General features: G+C 39.8%; 1 protein-coding gene across 1 annotated transcript in view; it reads right to left on the bottom strand.

Annotated features, from left to right (window-relative positions):
* Positions 1-19,953, bottom strand: part of ZCCHC10 (zinc finger CCHC-type containing 10) — a 29,246-nt gene extending 9,293 nt beyond the window's left edge. The window contains exon 1 of the mRNA XM_058736449.1: positions 19,846-19,953. Coding sequence (XP_058592432.1) covers positions 19,846-19,886 — 41 coding nt within the window. The 5' untranslated portion in view covers positions 19,887-19,953. The remainder of the gene's footprint in view (positions 1-19,845) is intronic.
* Between the last annotated feature and the right edge of the window lie 421 nt (positions 19,954-20,374).

The following is a 20,374-nucleotide window of genomic DNA, read 5'->3' as shown; positions in this document are numbered from 1 at the left end:
AACATAATTTTATACTTTGCTTATTATGTCAGATTTAATTAGAAGGCAGGATACTAAGTAGTCAAGAACATGGACCTTGGGAGTTAGAACTCCATTCAAATCTTCATTCCTCAATTCCATTCCAGTAATGGCAGACTAGGTAACTCAGACCAACTCCTCAGCTCAGAAATAGAAAAGACAGTCAAAACATTTTTAACAATCTGCTTGAGGCATCAGAGAACTAACGACGGGGTGAAGAATCTAACCAAGCCAAAATATGGAAGAAAATGGAAATCCACAGCAGTCAGCTCTGTATTTAAGTCAACTTGAGCTGGAAGTGTTTGCCCAGCGTGGAAGTGTTTGCCCAGCGGGGTAAACCTCATTATAACAAGCCACGGAAATAAACTATGTATCCAGGGTTAGGTCTCTGAAGATTTATACTCTGAGAATAAACCAACTGTATATGGAATACAGCTCAGCTTCTACTCATCTAGGAGAAAAAGAAAAATCCCAATCCTATAATCCCTGAAATTGGATTAAGATGCAGCAAGTAAAGTCAAATAGATGAAAAGAATTGGAAAGGAAAAAATAAAATGTTCATTCCTCACTGATGACATATTATGTACATGGCAAATCCAAAGAATCTAGAGATAAAGTATTTTGAAATAATTAGAATTCACAAGATCAGCAAGATTTCAGATTGTGGTCAGCAAACTTTGTAAAGAGTCAGATAGCAAAAATTTTAGGCTTTGCCAATCAGGAGGTAAAATTGAGGGTATTATGTAGCTACTTATCTAACATGAGAGAAAACCCAATTCCACAAATATGTTATTAATAAAATTATTCCACATAAAGGAGGTTTACTAGGGAGAAGAATGGAATTCTTTTCTAGAAGATAACATTTCACTCATTTGAGGTTGAAAGTTAGTGTTTCCTACTATCCAACTGACCATACATATATACATGTAATTAACATTCTTTTTTTTTTTTTTAATTGAAAGAGGGTGCAAGTGAGTGAGGGGCAGAGAGAGAAAGAAAGAGAGGAGTGCGGCTCATGTTCATCTGAAGCAGGGTTGTATTGATCTGAAGCGGGGCTCCTGCTCACCCAAAGTGGGCACAAGCTCCCCAGATGCCGGACTCAAACTCATGAACCTTTGGCTCATGACCTGAGCCAAAGTCAGACGTTTAACTGACTGAGCCACCCTGGTGCCCTGTAATTAACATTCTTGAGAGCCCACCAAAACAAGCAGCAAGTAGGATTCAGCAGATGACTGTTTGCTGAACTCTGTATTAGATACAAGGTAAACACATAAAAGTCAATAGAATTTCTATAACAAAAACAGTTAGGATGACATTTTAAAAGGTGATATTTATAATTTCCTGAAAAGTATCAAATACATAGAGATACAAAGAAAATATGTACAAGAGTTCTTTGCACAATATAAACATTATGAGAGAAATTAAACATCTAAGTAAGTGGCTATATGGAAAAATATACCATGTTCACAAGAAAACTTGGTAATTTCAAAATGTCCATTCTCCACAAACTGATCAATAGACTCAAAGCAATGCCAATGAAAATCAAAACAGGTTGTTTGTTTTGTTAACCAACTTATTCTAAAATGTATATGGAAATTCAAAAGGCCAAGAATAGCCAAAATGCTCTTGTAAAGGAATAAGTGGGAGAAGACTTAGATTAAAAGTCATTGACTTAATGATACAGCTATACCAATTAAAAATATGAAATTGGAGCAAAGATACACAAGCCCATGGAACAAAACAGACTGCCCAAAAATAGACTAATGTATGTAAGAATACTTATTTTATGACAACCATGGCACTAGACAGCAGTGGGAGAAAAGATAGGTTATTAAGTGTACAGGGACAACTGGTTATACATATGGAAAAAATGAGACTTTACTCTCTACCATATACAAACATTGATTACAGACTGGTCAAAGAATACATGTTTTACAAGATGGTATAAAAAAGGTGACTTGGAGGGGCACCTGGCTGACTCATTTGGAAGAGCATCATCTTGAGGTCGTGAGTTTGAACCGAACTGCACGTTGGGTGAGGAGATTAAAAATAAACAAACAAATGAACAAAAAGTGAAAAGGGTGTCTGGCTGGCTCAGTCGGTTAAGTGTCGCACTTTGGCTCAGGTCACGGTCTTGTGGTCTGTGACTTCGAGCCCTCATGGTTCATGAATTCGAGCCGCAAGTCGGGCTCTCTGCTGTCAGTAAGGAGCTTGCATCTGATCCTTTGTCTCTCCTCCTCTCTGCCCCCTCCCTGCTGGTTGTCTCTCTATATAAAAATAAATTATACACACACACACACACACACACACACACACACACATATGTATGTATACATATAATATAATATAAAGAGAGTAAAAAGGGAAGCCAAGCACTAACAGTGCAGAGACTACTTGGGATTCTTTCTCCCTCTCTCTCTGCCCCTCCCCCACTCTCTCATGCACGTGCACTCTCTCTTTCAAAATAAATAAATAAACTTAAAAAACAATTTAGAGAGAAAAAAAAGGGGAAGGGCCGTCTGGGTGGCTCGGGAGGTTAAGCATCTAAATCTTAGTTTCGGCTCAGGTCATCATCTCACCGTTCAAGGGACTGAGTCCCGCATCGGGCTCGGCACTGGCAGTGCGAAGCCTGCTTGGGATTCTCTTTCTCCTTCTCTCTGCCCCTCCCCAACTTGTGCTGTCCCTGTCTCTCTCAAGATAAATAAATAAACTTAAAAAACCTTTAAAATAAATAAAAATTTAAAAAATAATAAATAATAAAAAAAGGGAAGCCAAGAAGTTGGAGAAGATGTTACAAATCACCAAGAAAATGACACATCATAGAAAAATAAGATGAAGTGGAAAATGGGAAGACTGCACAAAAATGGGCCTGGGAAACACAAATCAATAATAAACATATAAAAAGTTGCTCTTTAGGGGTGCCTGGGTGGCTCAGTCGGTTAAGTGTCTGATTCTTCATTTTGGCTCAGGTCATGATCTCACCGTTTCTTAGTTCAAGCCCTGCATCAGGCTATGCACCAACAGCATGGAACCTGCTTAGGATTCTGTCTCCCTCTCCCTCTCTGCCCCTCCCCCGCTTGCTCTTTCTCAAAATTAATTAAAATAAACTTTAAAAAAGTTGCTCTTTACTAATCAAAGAAAAGCATATTAAATGCTCAAAGATACCAAGGCATACGTACGTACCAGAAAGAATAAAATTAAAAACTGAGAATAACAAATGTTAGCAAAGATTAGCTATGTTAGCTATGTAGCAAGAGGAACACATATCCATTGTGTGTATGAATGCAAACCGGTACAACCATTTTGAAAAAAAATATACTATAGTTAAAGAGATGTACACTCTATGATCCAGTAGTTCCACTCATAAGTATTTATACAACAGAATTCAATGCACAGCTATACCAGATAACATGTATAAAAATATTGCTTTCCTTTATGTAGCTCTTAAAACTTTTGAAACAATCATACCCTTATAGAAAACTTCTAAGTACAGTTCAAAGAGCTATTTTTCCTGTATCATTTGTAAACTGCCAAACTGATGACTCATCAACTCAGAATATTTCATTGCATTTTTCTATAAACTAGGATATTCTTCTAGGTAACAAAGTAACCATCAAACTCAAGAAATTAAAATAGATACATTCCTACCATTTAATCTTCAGACCCTTACATTTAAGGGACATCAAACGTCCCAATAATGTTCCATATAGCAAAATCCAATTCAGCATCTACGTTGCCTTTGTAAAGTCTATTTGATTTCCTTCTGTCTAATGAGTTCCTTAGTCGTATCTTGCTTATTATGACCTTAACAATTTTGAAGATTACAGGCCAGTTATTTTGTAGAATGTGCTCCAATTTGAGTTGCTTTCAAGCTCACTCATGCGACTATCAGTAGGAAGCTTCAGTTCCCTGCCTGTTGACCTCTCCACAGATAGGGCTGCCTACAACACGGTTTTCCCCAGAGGGAGTGACAAAGGCAACTTAAGAAAGAAGTCATAATTTTTTATAACCTAATCTTGAAAATGACATACCATCACCTTTGCTGTACTCTGTTGGTCACACAGACCAATCCTAGAATAACTTGAAAGGAGACTGCACAAGAGTGTGAATGCCAGAAGGCAGGGATCATTGGGGGTTATCTTGGAGGTCAACTACCACATCTGGGATCTCTACATGATTAGATTCAAGCCATGCCTCTTGGCAGGAATGTAACAGAAATGGGCTGTGTCCTTCTCACCATATTCCTACCAGGTGACACAAGATGGCAATTTGTCTTATTACTGATGATATGCACTCTGATTCCTTGATTAAGGAGGGTTGACCAGAGTTTACATTCTAAAGTTACTTTTTGTACTTTTGTAACTGTGGTGGTTGTAAATGATGTCCACAAATTCTTTCATACTCTTCACTTCAAAAAAAAAAAGCCCTAATTCCCCACCTTTGAGGGTGGCTTAGATTTAGCAATCTTAGATTTAGCATCTTGCTTCTAACAGAATAAATCAGGATGGTGTGACTTTGAAGATTAAGTCACTTAGCTGACATGTCATGCAGACACTGAAGCAGCCTCTAGGGAGGCCCATGTGGTGAAGAACTGAGGCTTCCTGCCAATAGCCCTGTGAATGAGCCATCTTGGGAGACAGATCTGCCAGTCCTGATCAAGCCTTCAGATAACTGCAGCCACTAAGTTCTGGGGCTCCTGGGTGGCTCAGTTGGCTAAGCGTCTAACTCTTGATTTTGGCTCAGGTCATGATTTTACTGTTTGTGGGATCGAGCCCCATGGTGGGCTCTGTGATGATGGTGCACAGCCTGCTTAGAATTCTCTCTCTCCCCCCCCCCCCCCCCGCCTCTCCTCTGCTCATGCATGTGCACTCTCTCACTCTCTCTCAAAATGAATAAATAAAAATTAGGGGGTGCCTGGGTGGCTCAGTTGGGTAGGAATCCAACTTTGGCTCAGGTCATGATTTCACAGTTCGTGAGTTTGAGTCCCACACCAGGGTCTGTGCTGATAGCTCAGAGCCTGGAGCCTGCTTCAGATTCTGTATCTCCCTCTCTCTCTCTGCCTCTCCCCAGCTCGCACTCTGTCTCTCTCAAAAATAAACAAACATTTAAATAAATAAATAAATAAATAAATAAATAAATAAATAAAAGCCACTAATTTATGGGATGATTTGTCACACAACTGTAAGTGAAAACTGATATAACAATAAGTATTTTGTGGGTTGGTATTTCAAAGTACATAAATATCTTGCCCACTAAGTTTTTAGTTCATTTATTCATCTATCAGTATGAACTCATATTTTTCTATCTTATTCAATAAGGTATAATTTGTTACATGATTTATGTTGATACTCAGATTGTCCTAGATGTGGTCAGTGGAAAGGAATCCTTTCAAGCTGGGTTCTGTGTCCTTTTGACATGACTTCTTCATTTTGGGGATACTTCCTTGCTCTCTGGTACAACAAAAAATTTTAGGCTCATCTACTTTCCTTGTCCCGGCCTGCAATCAGACTGATGGAGCCATGATGATATTTAGAGTCACATTTCTCTTTCCACTTAGGCTCTGACACCTCATATCAAATTACACTTCCCCTTCCCTGTGTAGATATTTTCTCCATGAGGGTGATAACTTATGCTAAATTGCTCCTCTGTGTGGACACCTTCCTCACCTTGCTTGGGATCTGATACCCTACACTGGACCTTCCCCCCACTTTAGGGATCTGACACCCTGCAGTGGCCCTTCCCCCCACTGGATGCCCTCCACACCCTGCTGATGCTGCAGATCACTTCACACATCTATGTAGATGCCCTCCTTACCCACTTCAGCTCCAATATTCCAAAGCCAAGTCAACCCTGTGCATGGAGGCCTATCTTGCTCTACCCTACTTAATGGCTTTAGGGGTGACTTGTTCAAGAAGGGAAGGGGAAAAACTAAAGAATATTCATAACAGCATGATTTGTAATTTCCTCAAAACTGGAGGGGTGCCTGGGTGGCTCAGTCGGTTGTGCATCCGACTTTGGCTCAGGTCATGATCTCCCGGTTTGTGAGTTCAAGCCCCATGTAGGGCTCTGTGCTGATAGCTGGGAGCCTGAAGCCTGCTTCAGAATCTGTGTCTCCCTCTCTCTCTGCCCCTCCCCTGCTTGTGCTCTCTCTCTGTCTCTCAAAAAATGAATAAATGTAAAAAAAAAAAACAAAAAAAAAAACAAAAAAACCCCCTGGAGATAACATCCAAGTAGAATGGATAATTTATGGTACAGAATACAGTGAAATACTTCATAATATTAAAAATGAACAGGGGCAACTGGGTGGCTCAGTTGGTTGGGCATCCGATTTCAGCTCAGGTCATGGTTTCGTGGTGAGTTCAGGCCCTGTGTCAGGCTCTGCGATGATGGCTCAGAGCCTGGAGCCTGCTTCAGATTCTGTCTCTGTCTCTCTCTGCCCCTCCCACGCTCTCACTGTGTTTCTCTGTCGAAAATAAAATAAAAACATAAAAAAATAAGAACAAAAAAAATGAACAAACTTCACAGATTTAAGAAGCCAGATTATTCAAAAGAATCCAAATTGTCTGATTCTGTACAAAATTCAGACACAGGCAAAATTAAACTCCAGTGCATAGTTAGATGGTAAAAGCACAAGGAGAAGCAAGGAAAATATTACCATAAATGTTAGGTGACAGATTACGTTTGGGAAGGAGGAAGAAGGTCATGAGTGGGAAGGCCTTAATGGCTTTTGGGAGACTGGCAATTTTATTACCTGATCTGGGTGATAACTGATATGGGAAACGAAGGCAAAAGAAAAAAATTAAATTTCCTTACTACTTACAACCCATTGACAAGTCCTTCAAGCAGGAACAGTGACCTTCCTGGGGTAGCTCAGCTGCCTTGATGTTGACACTTTACTAAGGGCAAAAGGCAATCTTAGCTTAACATTATTCCAATCCCTCAGGATCCTGTGATTCTACTTTAAACATGTAAGAAATTCCTTAGGAAATTCCTTTCTCTCTACTCCCCTATTGTATATAGGGGAGCAATTACCCTTCAAGCAATTACCCTTCAAGCATACGGCCTACTGATATACATCTTCTGAAGGGTCTCATGACTGAGGGTTTACTAAACAGTAATAAATGACCTCTTCCTAATAACAGCTAGCACCCTCAGGGTCCTGGAAACCTTGTTTTCAAAATTCCTTGGAGACTTATGCTGTCCCTAACACTCTTGCAACTTGAAAGTTTAAAAGCAGTCACCTGTCACAAGCCCAGTGTAGCTCTTTCTGCCACAGGTTCTTTAATAAAACCACCTTTTTGCAGTGAAGATGTCTCAAGAATTCTTTTTTCAAAATTTTTATTTAATTTTAATTAATTTTACTTTATTTTTTTATTAAAAAAAAAGAATTTTTAAAATCTTTATTTATTTTTGAGAGAGACAGAGTGAGAGCGGGGGAGGACAGAATCCAAAGCAGGCTCCAGGCTCCAGGCTCCGAGCTGTCAGTACAGAGCCCTAAGCAGGGCTTGAACTCATGAACCATGAGCTCATGACCTGAGCCAAAGTCAGACGCTTAACCAACTGAGCCACCCAGGCACCCCTCAAGAATTCTTTCTTGACCATTCACTCCAAACCCAAACATTTCCACATCGGTAATCAAGTAGAATGTTCCTTTATAATAATTTATTAAGTGGCATAGTTATATCATTTGAACTTTTTTGTACATGTGCTTTATTTCACAACAAAGGTTTTAGAAAATCTTGGCTTTTGGGGTGCCTGGGTGGCTTGGTTAGTTAAATGTCCAACTTCAGCTCACGGCATGATCTCATGGTTTGTGGGTTAGAGCTCCATGTCAGGCTCTTGCTAACAGCTTTAGAGCCTGGAGCCTGTTTCGGATTCAGTGTCTCCCCCTCCTCTGTCCCTCCCTCACTTGCACTCTGTCTCTCTCTTAAAAATAAACATTAAAACATTTTTTTTTTAATCTTGGCTCTTTCACTACATAGCTGTATGCTCTTTAGCAAACTGATTTTGGAATCTTAGATTCCTCTTCTAAAAAATGCAATAATACCCACTTTTACTATGTTATTGTGAGAATTAGATGACACCATAACCAGGGCTTATATTTATCATGTGCCAGGAATTTAGCTAAGTATCAGTTATGAATAATCACATCTATTCTCCATAACAACTCAGTGAGTTTGAAAGAACTATCCCCACTCTATACACTAGGATGTATACATAGCAAGCAGTAAGGCATGTGGTATAAAGTAACACATAATTAATTGGGAGTTATTATTGCCAATCTATATATTGTATCTGGATTAATGATACATGGCACTTTAAATTTTCTCATAACATGGTTGCATGATGAGATGCTGGGTTCTTAATTTTGACCTAGAGCAGTCACCTATTTTATCTCTGGAGAACACATAATTGGTGCTCAGTAGATGTTTGTAAAAACGATTACTGAAATAGGTAAGTGTTTAAGAGGACATATATTGCTTATAGTGGGCTTTTCATTAGTTAATTCCTGCATTGTGGACCAGGTTCTGTAATCTTGACGATAATTTAGTTTTAGCATCTGTCCAAAATTTAATCCTAATCTGAAGACTAATGTTACAATTAAAGAACTAAGACTATTTCAGTAGATATAGTATTAAAAGATAATAAAAAAGACCCAGCTTTTTGATTAGTAATAGTTCTTAAATTTCAGCAAGCAACCTCCAGAGCCATGATGATAATTTCAGACTTTATCTGAACATGTAATGTCATAGCAAACTTTTTTTTTTTTTTTTTTTTTTTTTTTTTTTTTTTTTGGGACAGAGAGAGACAGAGCATGAACAGGGGAGGGGCAGAGAGAGAGGGAGACACAGAATCGGAAACAGGCTCCAGGCTCCGAGCCATCAGCCCAGAGCCTGACGCGGGGCTCGAACTCACAGACCGCGAGATCGTGACCTGGCTGAAGTCGGACGCTTAACCGACTGCGCCACCCAGGCGCCCCAGTCATAGCAAACTTTTAAAATCATCAACCATAAAACATTCTATGGACTTAATATTAGCTTTTGAGGCAAAAAGAACCATTAACACATTTAACACATAACATAAATAATTGTAAAGTGCACCCCAATAATAATATATTCAGAAACATTAAAGACAATTTGTAAATAGTGTAAAATCGTGGGCATACCTAGATCAGTACGTTGAGTGTCTGACTTTGGCTCAGGTCATGATCTTATGGTTCTTGGGTTCAAGCCCCATATCAGGCTCCCTGCTATCAGCACAGAAACCACTTCAGATCCTCTGTCCTCCCCACTTTCTGCGCCTCCCCAGCTCTCATGCACTCTTTCTCAAACATAAATAAACATTAAGAAAACAAAAGTGTATCAGGTGCCTGGGTGGCTCAGTCTGTTAAATGCCCAACTTTGGCTCAGGTCATGATCTCATGGTTTGTGAGTTTGAGCCCTGCATCGGGCTCTGTGCTGACAGAGCCTGGAGCCTGCTTCAGATTCTGTCTCCCTCTCGCTCTGCTCCTCCCCTACTCACACTCTATCTCTCTCTCTCTCTCTCTCAAAAATAAACATTAAAAAAAAATTTTTTTAAGTGTATAATCATGACTCTCCTACAAATACATACAAACAGCCTGTGCATAAACTCTTGAAAACAAGCAAAAAAACAAATACATACAAAACAAACACATGTCAAAGGTTTAATGATAAATAAAGGAACTAGTAACAGGGTGCCTGGGCAGCTCAATTGGTTGAGCATCTGACTTCGGTTCAGGTCATCATCATCTCACACTTTGTGGGTTGGAGCCTCACGTTGGGCTCTGGGCTAACCGTTCGGATCCTGAAGCCTGCTTTGGGATTTTATGTCTCCCTCTCTCCCCCTTCCCTGCTCGCAATGTCTCCGTCCCTCTCTCTCAAAAATAAACATTAAAAATGCATATATTAAAAAAAATAAAGGAACTAGTAAGATGGTGTAACTGGTTCAAAAGAGAATTCGATCATGAATGCTGAAATGGGGGTTCATAGGTGGCTCAGCTGGTGAAGAGTCTGACTTAGGCTCAGGTTGAGATCTCACCGTTGGTGGGTTTGAGCTTCGTATTGAGCCCTCTGCTGCCAGCACAAAACCTGGCTTCAGATCCTGTCTCCCTCTCTCTGCCCCTCCCCAGCTCTCAAGTGCATGTGCCCTCTCTCAAAAATAAACAAACATTAGAAAAAAAAAAAAAAAAAGAATGCTGAAATGAATTTACAGACAGTTAAAAACTAGTCAACAGTCACATTGCAAGAATCAATCATAACATATATGTATGGGTAAGAATCTTTCCTATCAGTTTTCTACAACTTACAAAGTTATAAAATAGCTCAAAGACAATGATGGATAGGCTCTCACAGAGTCACACAACCAGTAAGAGTGGATTAGACATGACATCTAGTAATCCTTTTTTGAAATCCATTTCAAAGCCTTTCACAGTATTTCCTAACAATGAAAATATGATTGATAGTGTGAGGAAACCTCTCAGAATCAAGAAAATAAAGTATTCTCCAACTCAGAGTTTATTTTCCCCAAATTAATAAACTTATAACTTAAGATCTCAGCTATTAAAAATATTATCCACCAGCAATGTGTAGTTTTCTGTTGTTATAAATAGAACATTCACAAATATCTAAGGCCCATCTATGATTGACATGTTCTAACCATTAATTAACCACCCCTAAAAATACTGATCTCCACAGAATGCTGAATGAGGCAGACCTTTAATTTTAAAGTAAACGACATTAGCATTTATTTCTACCTATGTGAATACTCTATTCAAAAAATATTCCATTTCTTTTTTTTTTTTTTTTTTTTATTTATTTTTGGGACAGAGAGAGACAGAGCATGAGCGGGGGAGGGTCAGAGAGAGAGGGAGACACAGAATCAGAAACAGGCTCCGAGCCATCAGCCCAGAGCCCGACGCGGGGCTCGAACTCACAGACCGCAAGATCGTGACCTGGCTGAAGTCGGACGCTTAACCGACTGCGCCACCCAGGCGCCCCTTCATTTCTATATCCTAAGCTAAAGCCCAAATAAGTGTTCTAATTATACAGGTTTTTTTTTTTTTTTATATGAAATGACCTTCTTTGATACCTAAAATAGTAGGACATGCCTGCTATATTGACCTATTGTTGGCAGAGGTAGAGAATGGGCACTCCACATATGGTAAGATATACGTTCATTTTTTAAAGTTTATTTATTTATTTTGAGAAGGACAGAGAGAGTACAAGTAGGGGAAGGGCAGAGAGAAAGGGAGGAGAGAATTCTAAACAAGCTCTGCACTGTCAGTGTAGAGCCCAATGCAGGGCTCAAATTCAGAGAACTGTGAGATCATAACCTGAGCTGAAATCAACAGACACTTAACCAACTAAGCCACCCTGGTACCCCCAAGATATACATTCTTAACTGCTGGTAAGAATCTAAGTTGCACAGACTTTCTGAAGGGCCATTTGGTAACTACAAGAAAATATTAAAAATGTACATACCAAAAAAACCCAAAAAAGATAGTATAAATGGTCATTATCTACCTAAAAAAATCCCTAAGAATCTAAAACAGAGCTACAAGAATATATGAGTTTAGCAAGGTCACAGGATACAAGGTCAATATACAAAAGTCAATTGTATTTCCTTTCTTTTCTTTTTTTTTTTTTGTTTATTTATTTATTTTTAGAGAGGGTATAGGAGGGGCAGAGAGAAATGGAGAGAGAGAGAATCCCAAGCAGTCTCCACACTGTCAGTGCAGAGCCCAACTGAGGGCCCAAACCCACAAACCATGAGATCATGACCCGAGCAGAAACCAAGTGTCGGACACTTAACTGACTCAGCCACCCAGGTGCCCCTAAAAGTCAACTGTATTTCTATATACTAGCAAGAAACAATTGGAAAATTGAAATTAAAAAAAAAATTATTACAATACATAGAGATAAATCTGATGAAAAGTCCAACACCTCTACAGTGAACTATAAAACATCGGTGAGCAAAGTTAAAGGCCTAAAAAAGATGAATACACACACATACACACACAGATTAATGCATAAGAAAACTCAAAACAGTTAAGGTATCCATTCTTCAAAAGCTGATCTATAGATTCAGTACAATTCCAACTGAAATCTCAGCAGTTTCTTTTATGTAAATTGATAACCTGATCCTAAAATGCATACAAAAATGCAAAGAATCTACAATAGTTGCAATGACTGAAAAAGAACAAAATTAAAGGACTAACACTACCTGATTTCAAGACTTATTATAAAGCTACAGTTATCACCACAGGGTGGTGTTTACAAAATCAAATACATCAATGAAACACAATACAATCCATACACATACATGGGCAGCGGTTTTTTTGACAAAGGTATAAACGAAATTCAGTGGAGGGGGTACCTGGGTGGCTCAGTTGGCTGAAATGTCCAAGTCTTGGTTTTGGCTCAGGTCATGATCTCACAGCTTTGTAGAATTAAGCCCCATGCTGGGATCTGCATTGGCAGCGTAGAGCCAGTTTGGGGTTCTCTCTCTCCCTCTTTTCCTGCCCCTCCCCCACTCACACTGTGAGTGTGAGTCTCTCTCAAAATAAATAAATTTTAAAAACTTAAAAAAAAAAAATCAAGTAGAGAAAAATGTCTTTTCAACAATTGGTACAGAACAATTGGAATGCAATGTGCAAAAATATGAACTTTTGAAAAGTTTGCCAATTTCTAATAAGATTTCCCGTAAAATTACTAGTTACTATATGGTCAAGCAATCCACTCTTAGGCTATTTATGAAAGAAAAAGGAAAACTTAAGTTTACAGAAAAGACTACATGAACCTTTATAGCAGTTGTATTCAAAAGGAACACCAAACTGGAAACAATCAAAATGTCCTTAAACTGGCAAATGGATAAACAAACTTGTATATCCATACAATGGGATATATTGGCAATAATTAAAAAAAGAGGGGCACCTGGGTGACTCAGTTGGTTAAGCATATTACTTTGGCTCAGGTCCCGATCTCATGGTTCGTGGGTTCGAACTCCACATTGGGCTCTCTGCTATCAGCACAGAGCCCGCTTTTGGTTCTCTGTCCCTGCCACCGCTCCCTGCACCCCCCCCCCACCCCTAATGCACTTGTTCTCCCCCTACCCTTGTTTCTCCCTCTCTCTTTCAAAAATAAATAAAAAAGAAAAAAAAAGAATGCAATATTAATATGTGCAAGAACTTTAGTGGATCTCAAAGGAATTAACCAAGTGAAAGATGATGGACTCAAAGGCTACAGACTGATTCTATTTGCACACAACATTATGGAGAAGATAAAATTACAGCGATATCAGTGGTTTCCAGAGGCTGATAAGTGCTTAGTTACAAGGGGTCATGAAGAAATTTTTCATGATGAAATTTTTCTATATCTTGATTTTGGTGGTGCTTCCAAAACTATAGTTATCTGTCAGAACTCACAGAACTGTACATTAAAAAGGATGAATTTTGGGGGCTCCTGGCTGGCTGAATTGGTAGAGCATGTGACTCCTGATCTCAGAATTATAAGTTTGAGTCCTACAATGGGTGTATTGATTACTTAAAAATAAAAATATCTAGGTGCATCTGGGTAGCTTGGTTGGTTGAGTGTCCGACTCAATTTTTGGCTCAGGTCATGATCTCACAGTTGTGGGAGATTAAGATTCTCTCTCTTGGGGCACCTAGGTGGCTCAGTCGATTAATAAGTGTCCAACTCTCGATTTCGGCTCAGGTCATGGTCTCATAGTTTGTGTGTTTGGGCCCCGAGTCGGGCTCTGCATTGACAGTGCAGAGCCTGACTAGGATTGTCTCTCTCTCTCTCCCTCTCTATACCCATCCCTTGTTCACTCTCTGTGTGTGTGTGGCTCTCTCAAAATAAATAAACTTAAAAAAAATTAAAGATCCCCTCTCTCTCCCTCGGACCCTCCCTCCTGCTCATGCACTCTCTCTAAAATAAATAATCTTAAAAAAATATAAAGGATGAATTTCACTAAATTTAATTTTATTTATTTTGAGAAAGAGAGAGAGAAATGTGTACATGCTAGCAGGGTAGGGGTAGAGAAAGGGAGAAAGAATCCCAAGCAGGCCTTACAGTGTCAGCGCAGAGCCCAATGTGGGGCTTGATCCCATGAACCATGAGATCACAACCTGAGCCAAACCAAGAGCTAGACTCTTGACTAAATAAGCCACCCAGGTGCCCCTCACTAAATGTAAATTAAACCTCAGTAAACCTGACTTTTAATTTTACTTTAGCTGGTTAACATACAATGCAATATTGGCTTCAGGAGTAAAATTCAGTGACTCATCACTTACATACAACACCCAGTGCTCACCACAAGTACCTCCCATAATACCCATCACTCATGTAGCCCATCCCCCATCCACCTCCCCTCCATCAACCCTCAGTTTGTTCTCTTGTCATTAGGAGTCTCTTGTGGTTTGTTTCCCTCTCTTCTCTTCCCCCCACCTTCCCATATGTTCATGTGTTTTGAGTAAACCTGACTTTTAAAAAATACCCATACTGGGACACCTGGGTGGCTCAGCGGTTAGCATTCCAACTCTTGACTTTGGTTCAGGTCATATTCTCACAATTTGTGAGACTGAGCCCCATGTGCTGATAGTACAGAGTCTGCTTGGGATTCTCTCTCTCCTCTCTCTGGTCCCCCTCCAAATAAATAAATACACTTAAAAAAATGTTCTTACCAGTTAATCCAGAATAATGGATACATATATGCAAAAATTTAGTTGTATACTTATTATGGGAAGTATAATATGGTTTATAAGATAAACTTGACAGATGGTAGTTACATTTGAGGTGAGCACAGCATAATGTATAAACTTGTGGAATCACTATAATCACTATGTTGTACCCCTGAAACTAAAGTAACATTGTGTGTCAAATATTCTCAAGAAAAAAAAAAAAGAGTTAACTATCCAACAGCAATGGAAATGGCCAAAAAGTTGTTTATCCATAAAGAACACTACGAGGCCATTTATAATGTTAAAAAATGACCTAAAAGGTTATACATTAACATGTAAAAAATGGTTGGGGTGCTTGGGTGGCTCAGTCGGTTAAGCATCCAACTCTTGGTTTCACTCAGGTAATGATTTCAGTTTTGTGAGTTCGAGCCCTGTGTCTGGCCCTGCAGCTGGTAGCCCGAAGCCCACTTGACATTCTCTCTCTGCCCCTCCCCGATTCACACTATCTTTGTCTCTCTCAAAATAAATAAATAAACTTTAAAAAAAAAAAAAGTGTAAAAAATTATTATCTTTGGGGTAGGGTTATAATACATTTTTTCTTTATCTGTATTCTCTAACTTTCCTACAATGAACATGGAATGCTTGTGAAATCATAAAAAAAAAAAATCAAGATATTTTTCCAAGTAACATATAACTAATGAGTACCTAAGAGTGCTAAAGGCCTAAGAGAAATATCTAAACCTAATACAAATAAATAAATATCCTACCGAAAAAAGCTGAGAGTAGTGAAAAATGTCAAGAACATCAAAATAGTTTTGTGTTTCAGTTATATCTAAAGCACAAAGAACTGGGGGGGGGGGGGAGGGTGGATGGGGGGCCGTGGAGGGTGTGGAATAAAGCACACAAAACCAAAAGAAGGGATAGACTCATTATTTTGGGTCCTAGGCAAATTGGTCACCAATGTCATGTTATAGGCTAAGAGAACAAGAAGGATTATTTTTATTTTTCTTCATTCTTTTTTTTTTTTTTTTTCAACATTTTTTATTTATTTTGGGACAGAGAGAGACAGAGCATGAACGGGGGAGGGGCAGAGAGAGAGGGAGACACAGAATCGGAAACAGGCTCCAGGCTCCGAGCCATCAGCCCAGAGCCTGACGCGGGGCTCGAACTCACGGACCGCGAGATCGTGACCTGGCTGAAGTCGGACGCTTAACCGACTGCGCCACCCAGGCGCCCCTATTTTTCTTCATTCTTAACTCAAACACAATTATATGTAGAATGAAAAGAGTAGAACTGAATCCCAAGATAGTAGGGTGGGTAACAGGGCCCTTCTATCCATCTGAATGTGTTTAAGTCACATGGCCCAAGTGACTGCTCCCCAACATACCAGAGATTTTCCAGGTGACATGACTGTACTGCTACTGGTAATGTGAGAAACCCTGGCATACGTGAATGGTGCTGAAAGTCTGAGAGTAGGCAAATGGTGTTTTGACTTTCAAAGTGGAGAGAAAGGTAGATTCCACAAACTATGCCAGTGAACTTGACATCTATTCCAGGCAAAATTCTGGCTGGATTTATTAAATCCATTCAAAAAGAGAAGCTCAGATCACAAAGTATCAAATCATTACAGACTAATACTCTTATTGGTTTCTGGGTATATGTATTTCAATAAGACATCTAGGAAATAGATCAGTTGAGCATTATGGACAAAAGAGTACTGTTTAAAACAGTACATGTATAGAGGAGTATCTAGCAATGGCCTGAGGGCTTGGTCTTTAGTTTGAATTTGCTCAACATTAAAAAAAACACTTTTTTTAACTGTTTATTTATTTTTGAGATAGAGAGCGAGCACGAGCAGGGGAAGGGCAGAGAGGAAGACACAGAATCCGAAGCGGGCTCCAGGCTCTGAGCTGTCAGAGCAGAGCCTGACAGCAGGGCTGGAACTCACAAGCAGTGAGATCATGACCTGAGCCGAAGTCGGACGCTTAGCTGACTGAGCCACCCAGGTGCCCCTGATGTGTTCAACATTTTATAAATGACTTGGATGAGAACAGAATACAGATGTGCATGTTTATCAAACCTATAGCTGACACAAAGCTAAGAGGGATAGATAATACAAAGAATGACCAAATCAGGATCTAAAAAGGTCTTGACAGGCTAGAACTCAATGTGAAATTTAACAAGATGAAATTTAACAAGGGTAAAAGTAAGTCTGACACTGAAGTCCAGAAAATCAATACAAGTACGAGACAGGGAAGCTTGACATGATAGCAATTCAAGTGGATAACATCTAGGGTTTTTACATGACTAAAATCACAGTTTAGGTCCAAAGCTAGAAAGTTAGAAGGGAGCAGGGTTTAGCTTCATCAATATTATTTTCCTTTCAGCTCAACATAAACTGTTTGATAGATAGAAAAATGTAACAGGTTGATTCAGGAGGTATGTCCTTCCTACCCAAGCCAAAGTTACATAATTCTCACAGATGCTGAAGAAATGGTACTGGAATTCAGTGGAAGGTTTAGCAGAAGAAATGATCCGAGATAGTGCAAGATTCTACAAATCTACTTACATATAAGTAGATGTAATTACAATTTACAAAGTGAAAATAATTTCATTTCAATTGATTTAAAGTTAACTCTGCTGAATGGGAAGTTCAAATGTAGGCTTTTTTTTTTTTTTATTATTAGTCCAACTAATATCCTCTCAATTGGGATCAACAGGGCACTATCTGGGGTCATTTTTTCTGTTAAACTGTCCACTGAATTCCAGTACCATCTCTTCAGCATCCACAAGAATTATTTTTCCTCTATTAGTCCAAAGACTCTTAAAAAGAATGACAACAGTACTTTCTCACTTCACCTAACTAAATACTAAAAATACTTTAAAATTTGTTATTATGGAATATATGGTCTTTATAAACAAAATTAAAACTTTTTGATGAAGATAAAATGAAAAATAATGGTTCCTCCTCTGCTTTCTGCCCCCAAATACTCCCTAAACTCTACTGGACTTCCCTAACTTCTAAAGGTCTCCTTCTCCAACTCCCTGAGGACTTAGTCTTTATACCATGACCGCTTTTTATCATACACCATTTATTTTCTTCCCCCAAAAGATTGGAAACTCCTAAAGATAAGTCTTTCACTTCTGTATAGCTCATTTACCAAATACAGGCGTTCCACAGAAAAACAACATTTACTAAACTTTCTGACACTTCTTAAATAAGAAATAACAATATTCTTTAGATATTAAGTCTCACTTCATATAAGTCGATATTGGTTGGTTTTACCAATCTAGCATTCACTACCTAACCTATCTAGCTCATCATTGATTTATAAAGATCCATCCAATTGTGCTGGTAAAAGAATGAGATCTGCTAATCAGAGCATGGCAATCCCATAGACATGATTCAATCTAGACATTCAATCTAGACAATGAGATGTCATCAACTCGAAGTTGGACAGATATAAAGGACCCTAGATAGTGCAGCCATCTTGGGACCAACGGAGTAGATCTATCCAAGTGTGAATCCAACACCCAAAAGATCAAATCTGTGAGTTTGATAGTAGACATAATTTAGCATACCTATTGAGTGTTATAGTCACTCTATTCCTGACTTCAGAATTGTTGGACTTCAAAGCCTTCTCCTCCAGGAGGCATACTACCTTGACTCCCTAGGTGTTTACCCTTAAGCTCAAGGAACTCTTCCTCAGGTGTGACAGGTGGAATTCATGAAGAACAACAAAAAATAATAAAAAACAGAAGTGTAAAAAGAAACAGATAAATATGCAAGCTAACTATGAGTGATAAATTATGGACTTGGAAATGGTAACAACATGAAATGCCAAGAGAATGAAAAAATGGCAGTTCAGGTGTACATGTTGGTAGAAGAGAAAAAAGGCTTTACCAGAGAGGGGTGTCTGGGATGATTCCTGCATTATGCGTTCACAGCAAACCTCTTGTGCCACTGACTCTCACTCAATGGCCACAGTGGCCAGCTTTTAGTTCTTAAAAATTAAAGTTCTTTCCTGTCTCAAATCAATTGTCACTATCTGGATGGTCTTTCCCCAAATCCTCTCATGACTGGCTCTTTTCTAATTTTTTTTTTTTTTTTTTAAGACAGAGAGAGGGAGGGGATGAGAGAGAGAATCTTAAGCAGGCTCCACTTTTAGAGGGAAGCCCAAGGAGGGCTCAATCCTGACCCTCGATCACCACCTGAGCTGAAATCTTGAGTCAAGATGCTCAAAGGACTGAGCCACCCCATGAGCACCTCTTTTCTCACACTTTTGATCTCAGTTCAAATGCTACCTCTGCAGGCATTCCTTTTCAGTCCAACCAACCTAAACTGGACCTTTCTTTCCATCACCTCTTATTTCCTTCAAAGTTCTTATCATCAACTGTATTTACTTAAAATGTTTAGTTGTTCCACTCTTTTCACCAAAGGAATATAAGTTTCCTGAAAGCAGTATTTCCGGTCTTGAACACCTCCATTTCTTTAGACCCACATTCTGGAAGACAGCGGCATAATATTTTAATAAATATTAATTAAAATAAATTAATATTTACTGAAGAGAATGAATGGCAGAAAGTGAGAGGATAACTTGGGGAGAAAAATCGGCGTTGTAGTCAGGGTTCCTGGGGAAGGCGATAGGAAGAGGGCAGGAAAAGCCAGCTGGGTTGGAGACTTCACAGGGAGTTGAAGGTTTACGTCGGTGAGACTGGAGGGTGTCGGATCAAGGCTTCAGGCTTCCCGGATCACGCGTGGGGTGGGCGGCTGGGTGGGCAAAGGGGCACATACCACTTAGTGCCCAACTCCTGGGCATTCCCTTTGCGGAAACCAAACGCTAGGCTCTCTTCAGAACAGCACCTATCCCACCTCGCAGCCTAGGTCCCGCCCCGGGGACCTTACGCAGCCGTCTTCCACGCAATCACTAGCCCGTGGACACCCAACTTATCGCCTGGGCCGAGCCCCCGCGGAGCAGCAACAAGTGAGAGAGACGACCACCCTCCGCCTGTCCACACTGAGGATCCGATACCTGCCCGCCATCCCGGCCCCTGCTCACTCACCGGCTGACGCGTTTCTCCCCGCCCCCAGCCCGCCCCGCGGCCCTAATCGGGCCCTCACTTACGCTTGTCTCCGAGCTATGAGCCGATGCATGGGAGTCGCCATCTTAGCGCGGCTGCGGACTGCCGCGCTGGGTTTTGGGAAGCTCCTCGGAAGGGGCGGGCCCTTCGAACCCCCAGCGGCCGCCTGCGTGGGCGGAGCCAGTCCGGCCTCGCGGGCTTCTGTGGCCGCCTTTGGGGTAAGCAGTAGGTGGGTAGATGTGTGTCTTGTTTCCTGTGTAGGTCTCTAGTTTAAGAAAGAAGGATGATGCCGGTTGTCTTGCATGAACAGGCCCTTGAAGAATGAGTACAGGTATATTGCGTGGAGAGGCCGGGAGAAACATTCTCAAATAAGGGAAATATATATTATAATATATATTATACACACACACATAAATATATGAATAAAAGTGTGCAGTGTTCAGAAACGAGTCTGGAGAGCAAAATAAAAGGAATGGGCTTAAAAAAAACCAAAAAGTAATGACTTGAGCAACATTGGAACCATAAATTGAAAGACCGACTATAGTGCAAATATATGTTAATTCTATCTGTACT

Source organism: Neofelis nebulosa, chromosome 1, assembly GCF_028018385.1.
Source record: "Neofelis nebulosa isolate mNeoNeb1 chromosome 1, mNeoNeb1.pri, whole genome shotgun sequence".
Classification (NCBI taxonomy): Eukaryota; Metazoa; Chordata; class Mammalia; order Carnivora; family Felidae; genus Neofelis; species Neofelis nebulosa.
Note: the sequence above shows the minus strand (reverse complement) of the source record. Positions and strands in the feature narration are given on the sequence as shown.